This window comes from Brassica oleracea, chromosome C3, assembly GCF_000695525.1.
Source record: "Brassica oleracea var. oleracea cultivar TO1000 chromosome C3, BOL, whole genome shotgun sequence".
NCBI classification, from domain to species: Eukaryota; Viridiplantae; Streptophyta; class Magnoliopsida; order Brassicales; family Brassicaceae; genus Brassica; species Brassica oleracea.
In genome coordinates, this window is record NC_027750.1 from 9,355,248 (window position 1) to 9,363,785 (window position 8,538).

The 8,538-nt window shown below is 38.6% G+C and overlaps 2 protein-coding genes and 1 pseudogene across 2 annotated transcripts; 2 read left to right on the plus strand and 1 right to left on the minus strand.

Annotated features, from left to right (window-relative positions):
• Window positions 1-1,167, plus strand: LOC106328226 (glutathione S-transferase F9-like). The gene is made up of 3 exons (XM_013766626.1): window positions 1-249; window positions 333-381; window positions 547-1,167. Exons 1-3 carry the CDS (start codon window positions 106-108, stop codon window positions 999-1,001), a joined length of 648 nt encoding a protein of 215 aa, XP_013622080.1. The 5' UTR covers window positions 1-105; the 3' UTR covers window positions 1,002-1,167.
• A 1,577-nt stretch (window positions 1,168-2,744) lies between these two features.
• Window positions 2,745-4,203, plus strand: LOC106328484 (glutathione S-transferase F10). Its single transcript, XM_013766931.1, has 3 exons — window positions 2,745-3,008; window positions 3,103-3,151; window positions 3,611-4,203. Exons 1-3 carry the CDS (start codon window positions 2,865-2,867, stop codon window positions 4,063-4,065), a joined length of 648 nt encoding a protein of 215 aa, XP_013622385.1. The 5' UTR covers window positions 2,745-2,864; the 3' UTR covers window positions 4,066-4,203.
• Window positions 4,204-4,530: 327 nt separating this feature from the next.
• On the minus strand, window positions 4,531-6,858 carry LOC106328485 (annotated as a pseudogene).
• Between the last annotated feature and the right edge of the window lie 1,680 nt (window positions 6,859-8,538).

Below are 8,538 nucleotides of genomic sequence, written 5' to 3' on the forward strand. Positions count from 1 at the left end.
CTATAAAACGGCGTCGTGAGCACCTTAAAATTCATCACTTAAACAAGCCAACTGTGACCGCAAGCTTAGACAGATAAACAGAGAGAAAGAGAGAGAAACAGAAAGATGGTGCTAAAGGTGTACGGACCTCACTTTGCTTCACCGAAGCGAGCTCTGGTAACGCTCATCGAGAAGGGCGTCGCCTTCGAGACCGTCCCCGTCGATCTCATGAAAGGAGAACACAAACAGCCTGCTTATCTCGCCTTACAGGTTTCCTTCCTCGATCTCCCTCCGTTTCTTTTTTTTTTCCTTTTTCAAGATTCTCACCAGCTTCTTTGTTTCTTCCCATGCAGCCTTTCGGTACCGTCCCTGCTGTTGTCGACGGCGACTACAAAATCTTCGGTACGCCTTCTTTCAAGAAAACCACAACACATCTCACTTTTCTTACAGATCAAACATAGTTCTGTGTTCTTGTCTTGTGTTTTTTTTTTGAACAAAGTGTTCGTGTCTTGTTATTCTTTTATGTTTCTGTGATGTAAATAGATTTTTTTTTTTTAATTTTGACAGAGTCACGTGCCGTCATGAGGTATGTAGCTGAGAAGTACAGGTCACAGGGACCTGACCTTTTGGGGAAAACCGTGGAAGAAAGAGGACAAGTTGAGCAGTGGCTAGACGTGGAGGCGACCACTTACCACCCACCGCTACTTAACTTGACACTTCACATAATGTTCGCGTCAGTCATGGGATTCCCATCTGATGAGAAGCTGATCAAGGAGAGCGAAGAGAAACTCTCAGCTGTGCTCGATGTCTACGAGGCACATCTCTCAAAGAGCAAGTACTTGGCCGGTGACTTCGTGAGCTTGGCTGACTTGGCTCACCTCCCGTTTACTGATTACTTGGTCGGTCCGATCGGGAAGGCTTACATGATCAAAGATAGGAAGCACGTGAGCGCGTGGTGGGACAGTATTAGCAGCCGTCCTGCGTGGAAGGAGACTCTTGAGAAGTATTCATTCCCGGCTTAAGAACATGATGTTCTTTGTTGTTGTTGTTGTTTGTGTGTTTATGTGAGGTTTAATAATAGTGTGGAAATGTATGCCTCCCTTATATTATGTTACCTCTACTCTGTTTCGGATCTCTTTGTATGGTTGAGTGAGGCTTTTAATTAGAGGAACTTAATTATCACGCTTCCATCAAGGATCATTATAAAGGTTTTCAAAATGTTGAAGGAATAGTATAACATCATTCCTAGGCTGCTAGCTAGTATATCTGCACATTGGTTACGATACCTCTTCCTATGTATAAATTTAACCGAACTGTACATGGATCTCCAACATTTGATAGTGTAGATGTTGAAGGAAGATTGGACGGAAAACTGCAGAACATACTCCACTGAGATAGTGATATAACAGCATTTTTAGGCTCCTAGTTAGTAAGTATGCCTGCAAGTATGTATTCTAAGTAAATCTAAATCGGTTTTGAGGCTGCTATATTTATATTATATTTACATGGGTCTAAAGATTGTAAAGTTAATTATTCACATAATAATATATAAATCCTAAAACTGATATTTGCCTCAATAGTGTAAATTTAACAGTATTGAACATAGATCTTCAATATCTAGTAGTGTTGATGTAATGTTGAAGGTTAAGATTGTTGTCCTTATTGAGATTACTGTTGATGATCGCATTATCGCCTTCAAATTCGACAACACGGTATCCTAGAGATCAGTATTCATAGCTGATAGTAGTACAGAACATTACACTTCTTCTGACGTCTGATGTCCCTCAAATCTTCCCATTACACAATACATAAATGTTCCATTGCTTTTTCTTACTATCCATCATAGATTAGTTGTCTTTGTCACCTTGATAATGCGATGGATTATTATTATAATTTAGCCAACCACTTGAAGATCTCTTCCATTTAACTTACTTTGCACCCACATTGTATTTCTTTCTAGAACTCACTCTCATAAACATTTACCTCTAGTTCTAGAAAAAAGACCATTTGACCTGTAGTGGTAAATGCAACCGTTTGGAACATTGCGTAAGCATTTTGTACCAGTTTGAGTCATTTGAGTTTTGACGAGTAGGCCACTCACATTGCCCCACATAAATAAAACCAGCGACGTTCAGAGAACCTTTACTTTGGTAGGTTCATCAGGCTTTATTGGTGCATTGATCAACATAAAGCATTATTATTAAGTATAAACTTTATTATGAGTGCACACAAAAAAACTCTATTATGAATACACTTTAATCACTAACTTTTGTTTTATCCATCTAATAATTTTGGTTAAAGTAACATAGTCTGCCAAAATATTATTAACAAAACAATTTGACTCATTTCATCACGTTTTGTTGATACTTTCTTGCCCCCACCAACCTAATTTTAACCTGCCAGGAAATGGCTTTGTTTAGTCTCAGATCATTATTTCATTGCATTATGGTTCTAAAAATGAGAATCAATATCGCATCTTATTAGAATAAACTGGGATTATACTCATGTTCCCCCACCAGTCTTAATCTAATAAACAAGTGGTCCTTTTGCATTGAAATAAAGTAAATAACACTAAAGACAAAAATAAAAGACCATTTATTCAAAATTATGATGGGACGTATTGAAAGTTTCTTAGTGAAAAGTCAAAAACGACGTGTGACTCAGAGCCGCCACCGACGAGTTTAGTACTAAACAAGTGTCGTACACTAATAGTCTGATACTACTAAACAAGTTACACTTGTTTTTTTAAGGGTAATACTAAACAAGTGCGACTGCGTTTACAATACGACCGCAAACGCAGCTAACCGGTTTCCCTATAAGATCATGTCCTGAGAGAGTGATATTATAACTGATAGGGAAGAAGAAGAAAGAAAAGGAAAGAAAAGATGGTGTTGACAATCTATGCGCCTTTATTCGCTTCTTCCAAGAGAGCTGTAGTGACGTTGGTGGAAAAGGGAGTAGAGTTCGAGACTGTCAATGTCGATCTCATGAAAGGAGAGCAGAGGCAGCCTGAGTATATGGCCATTCAGGTTCCTCATCTCTCTCTCTCTCTCTCTTTCAATCATATTTTTTTTATAATATATGCATTGATCTTGATATGTTCTTCTCTGTTGATCATTGCAGCCTTTCGGTAAGATCCCTGTGCTCGTTGACGGTGACTACAAAATCTTTGGTACATTTCTTCTCCTTTCTCTCCAGATTCTTGATATCATACTCTTGATCAACACACGAGTGAAATGAAATGAGTTCTTGAATTATGAAATGAGGTCTTGAGTTATGAATATATACATATGTAGTAAGAATATATATTACTGGAGTTTGAATTAGACCAAGCTTATAAGAGGTTGTGAGAAGCTTGATGATCAACCGGTCTTAAAATTTTGGAAACTATAAACAGTTTAGTATAGATTTTACTATAAAAAAATCAAAATATAAAGGTCACAAACCTATTCATATTAGGTTTTTAAAATTTTGGGAGGCAATACAAATGTTTGATTTAGCTATGCCTAGCCCATGACCGGCCTTTGACTAGATCGCTGTAGATTGACAGGTTATTAGGAGATTAGCTCGTGAATGTTGAATGTGTGCAGTGTTGTGTGAATGTTTAAAGAAATTTCACTATACTTTGCAGAGTCACGTGCCATCATGAGGTACATAGCAGAAAAATACAGATCACAAGGACCTGACTTGTTAGGAAAGACAATTGAAGAGAGAGGACAAGTAGAGCAATGGCTTGACGTGGAAGCAACAAGCTACCATCCACCACTACTAGCACTAACGCTTAACATTGTCTTTGCACCACTCATGGGCTTTCCTGCTGATGAGAAAGTTATAAAAGAGAGTGAAGAGAAGCTTGGTGAAGTGCTTGACGTGTACGACGCACAGCTTTCAAAGAACGAATACTTGGCTGGAGATTTCGTGAGTCTAGCCGATTTGGCTCACCTTCCCTTCACTGAGTACCTCGTGGGTGCTATTGGGAAGGGTTATATGATCAAAGATAGGAAGCACGTGAGCGCGTGGTGGGATAAGATTAGTAACCGTGCTGCCTGGAAGGAAGTTTCTGAGAAATACGCATTGCCGGTTTAGAAAGAAAAAAAACTATGAGATGTGGTTTGTTTCTTGTTGTCATGTTGATTTGGGATTTGTGTGAGGCTTTGTGTACTGTGTGGGTGTCTGTTTTCAGGTCAATGTCTTTGGTTCTAATAAAAACTCTATTTTATAAAATATCAAAGGTTGTTGAATAATGAAAGAAACAACTAGGCATGAGGGCTTGTATCAGAATCGGAGATCCGAACCCGAACCAAAAAAAATCTGAATCTGTATCTGTATCCGATCCAACCTGTAAACATATATAAACAGATGATTTCAGATATATAAAAGAAATTCGAGAAACTAAAAAAAAATCAGCAAATTCGAATTAATATATGAAATGAGTTTTAAAATCTAAATTAGTCTCCCAAATAATGTATTTTATGCTCTTTTTGGTTTGTCAGACACAAACTTAAGGTTAAATGAGACATAGACAAATCTTGAGAAACAAGAAAACTCTTTTTGGTTTGTTAGAACAATTGCCTCTCCAAACATTTGAAAAATATCAAAAGAGTATATAAATAATGTACCAATTATTCATCAATGCTGATGATGAAAAGATTCCGGAGGCAGATCATTGCCTTGGAACATCAGATTCAGGAGATACTACCGTGATATCCAAGCTGTTACTTCTGTCCCGTTCAGATATTTCTCTTACATCAGAAACTCTTGCCTCTGTTGCCTGAATATCATTCCATTTGTTTTCTCCAACCACCTCATCTTCACTCATATGAACTACATTCTCCCCCGGCATAGAGGCTGTTCTTGAAACACTCAAACATGCTTTATCCACATCCTTTTCTGTTTCTTTTGTCATTGGAAGAAGAGGTGTTTCGCCATTGGTAGATTCAGTCTTCTCCTCAAACACTTGCTTCGTCTCCAGTTGCTGTCTGTTTATTCAAAAGACAAAAGAGAATTATGAGTCTATATACTTGAGTTTCATTGGGAGATAGATTCAAATAGGCTAATAACCTCTGGAGCTGGGTTTGCAACATGTTCACATAAGCTAAAAGCTCTTGCTTCTCTGTCCATGCAGTTGCCTCTCTCTGAGAAGCTTCCTTTGCTTTTGCTTCACCACTTGCCTCTGCAACCCTAGCTTTCTCTTCGGCTCTTACAACAGCTCCTTCAAGTATGACCACACGCTCCCTGGCTTTTGCAAGCTCAGACCTCCACATGTGTGCCTCTTGGAGAGCAGAGTCTCTTTCCTTAACCAACTGATCTTTCTCCTTACTCAGACTATATGTCTTCTCTTCCAATTCCTTTAGCTACATGGGTCATACAACAATCAAATCAACACACAACAATACATATACATAATTACCTTCAATTTAGCTGCTTCTTGCTGTCTCTCTGAGTCTTTAGACAAGCGCTCAAACTCCATACTGACAATTTTCCTCTGTTCATCCATTGTATGAGCTGCAGATGCTGCCGCCACAGCTGCTTCAGCCGTCTCGGATAGCTTATCTGCTATCTCCTTTGTCGTTGATTCACAAGAACGAAGTGCTCGCGCCAAACTCTGTAGCTCTTCATCTTTAACACGCAAGAGTCTCCTGTAACATGTAAGTGTCTCTCAATAAAGTAAACATGTGCAGTGGTTGATATGCTGTATGCTACCTTCATTATAGTCAAATCATCAAGTGGTCCGTCGATGGGTTTCATCGCAGATATATTCAATGCATTCCTCAGAGAGACCTGCATCGCTGCTTGGATTTCTTTGGAACATTCCAATGCCGTTTCATTAGCAGCTGCAACAGAACCAAGTGTTGAAGAACCACTTCCGCTTAGAGAATCAACAGCCTCTTTGTGTACTTTTAGAACTAGCTGCGTCGCACTGAATATTCCAAGGCCCAAACAAGGCTTAGATGAGAATGGTAAGCAAAGACAAAAGATAAAAAACGAGATGACTTACTGTAAGGTTGTAACCCAAGCTCTGGGGGCACCGGGAGTCTCCAGCACACAGAAAGTAATCTTTCTTCTGTGGTGTACTAATATCTAAACTTCATGTTGAAGAAAAAAAAACTCAAAACTCTTACATTAATTTATCTCCTTTTAGTCAAAAAAAAAAAAAAAAAGACACTAGAAAAAAGGATACAGATACAGCAACCATTATATTTGGGAAGCCCCCTGAGGAAAAAAAAAAAGAAACAGGTTTAATATATTCATTAAAAAAAAGAAAAGAAAGAAGCAAGTCCCATACTAGAAGTTGACAGGAGAGATAGTGATTGTGCTATTTTCGTCAAACAGAATAGTTCCTTTGATAGCTGGTTCATTTCTTCTTGTCCTGAACATGGAAGTAGACGAGATAAAATAAAAAAAATATAATATACTCATCCCCATAAGCTGATATGATTACACTCACTTGTACTCCATTTTCCCTATAAAACAAGAAAGTCATCAAAAGAAATCAAAAGGATGCTATATATGGTGAGAAAGCAGAGAACTTTTTTTTTTTTTCAGATAACTAGAAACCCAATCACCAAAGCCAACTGGCTTTTGATCATTATTCTCACTCAAAACCGAACTTACAGTTTCAGACCGCTTGAAAAGTGGCAAGTTCCGACCGGAGCTAGATGCTAGTTGCCGCTTGACGTTATCCAAGCTGTTCTCCGCATCATCAACATGTCTCTGCTCGTTTCACCGTAGAATTTGGGTCAATTTAGAGTGTGAATCGGAAAAACAAAACAGCAAAAAGAGAGAGACCGGAGATGCGCCGTTTGAAGCCATGTTAATTGGGATCGGAAAGTTTTCCGATTGATCAGAAGTGAGTAATTGCGGTTAGGTTTGGTTCTGCTAAATTGCAGATGAATCTATCTCTACCCGTCTTCACTCAACGTGATCAAATTAACTTAACCGGCCGGTACGTATATGGAGGACCACCTTCGCACGTCAAATAAACCGGTTCTTGAACTTCTCCTAACTTTTTCTGTTTCTTTTTTTTTTTCTGGATTTATCAATCACATCAAGAGTACGAGGATTTGGAAAATACAAAAAAAAAAAAAAAAAAATTCTTTCTTTCTTTTTTTTTGTGCTAATTTTGGTGAATTAATTCAAAATACAAAACATTTCTTGCGGAAATAAAAAGATTTTCACTTATTTAAATACTTTGTCTGAATTTATGCTCTGGTTAATTGTCTCATTCATCTATTATATAACTAGTAATGTGCCTTCAACTAAAAAGCTTATTTGAAGTGAAATTTTGCACTCCTGAGGATTTGTTTTAGATGCCACCACATTATCTTCAGCTTTCTGCTTTTTTTTTTGGTATATACATTCGTTCTAATACTTCCAGTGAACTTTTGTAAATGTATGTGTATGCAAAACCTTCGATATAGTCTTTCTTTTAAGAAAACAAATTAAATGCCAAGCATGATGTGATTCCATCGTAGCCAAAACCGAAAGAACAAAAAAATCATAAACTAGTCCGGACTAGTCCGGACGAGGTAGTCCAAGTGGCAGGACGGGCCTGTGGGGCCTGTGGTGGCAACCACCATCCGGATTCGATTCTCTCTCCATGCGGAAACTACCCTGCCTCTTCTGGACACCAAAGCGGTACGGGGTTTGATCCAGCCCAGGTAAAGTCCTCCCGGGTGAAGTGGACCGCTGCCTAACCGGGCCCAGGGGAATGATCCGCGAAGCGGAGAACCCCTGGATTATCAAAAAAAAAAATCATAAACTAGATACGACTTTTATTATGCAAACAGCAAAGGTTACAACTCAAACAGAGAAACATTACATTATCAAACTTTTATTACCATAGTTTTATTTTCTTACTTCATTACACACGCACCACGGTTTACTACACACACGTGTATATGTAGATACAACCATGCATGGTTATGAATACATTATATAGTCTTAGTGACCGGGCTGTGTCTGAACTCGGGCATAAGAACAGCACCTTGCGCCTCCACGGTAATTTCTGTAGCAGCAACCGTGACGGCAATAACCACCTCTTCCTCCACGGCCTCCGTTGTATCCCCCGTATCCCTCCTCCGTTATAGCCTCCATGGCCTCCCTGGCTACCATCATAATGATCAGGTTGCACGGTTTGCTCACTCTCCGACTTCACAGTGCCTGTCAACATCATATTAATTCAAAAATTATTGTTTAGCATGAGTAAATGTGCATTCCTTTCCCGTATTCGAAAAATATATAATATCGTTCGTCTAAAAAGTATAAGATGGATGAAATTTAATCAAAGCGTACGTTACTTAGGGTGAAATTAGCCTCACAAACATTTTGAACATGAAATTATAGTAGAAGAAGTAAACTGATATATGCACTATTATATATATACGTACTCGACTGGCTTTAAGATGCTGCGACCATTTCTGAGACGACGACGACGAGAAGATGTGCAAAGAAACCAAACAGAAACAAAGCTTTGGAAGTCATTTTACTCAACTGCTTATATTATAACACCCCTTTTATGAAAACAAGTGATGAGTTTGATACTACACTCAGTGCCCC

Coding starts and splice junctions, on each gene's coding strand:
- LOC106328226 (XM_013766626.1), top strand. CDS start 106: ATGGTGCTAAAGGTGTACGGACCTCACTTTGCTTCACCGAAGCGAGCT. Junction 250..332: donor CTGCTTATCTCGCCTTACAG/GTTTCCTTCCTC, acceptor CTTCCCATGCAG/CCTTTCGGTACCGTCCCTGC. Junction 382..546: donor CGGCGACTACAAAATCTTCG/GTACGCCTTCTT, acceptor TAATTTTGACAG/AGTCACGTGCCGTCATGAGG.
- LOC106328484 (XM_013766931.1), top strand. CDS start 2,865: ATGGTGTTGACAATCTATGCGCCTTTATTCGCTTCTTCCAAGAGAGCT. Junction 3,009..3,102: donor CTGAGTATATGGCCATTCAG/GTTCCTCATCTC, acceptor TGATCATTGCAG/CCTTTCGGTAAGATCCCTGT. Junction 3,152..3,610: donor CGGTGACTACAAAATCTTTG/GTACATTTCTTC, acceptor TATACTTTGCAG/AGTCACGTGCCATCATGAGG.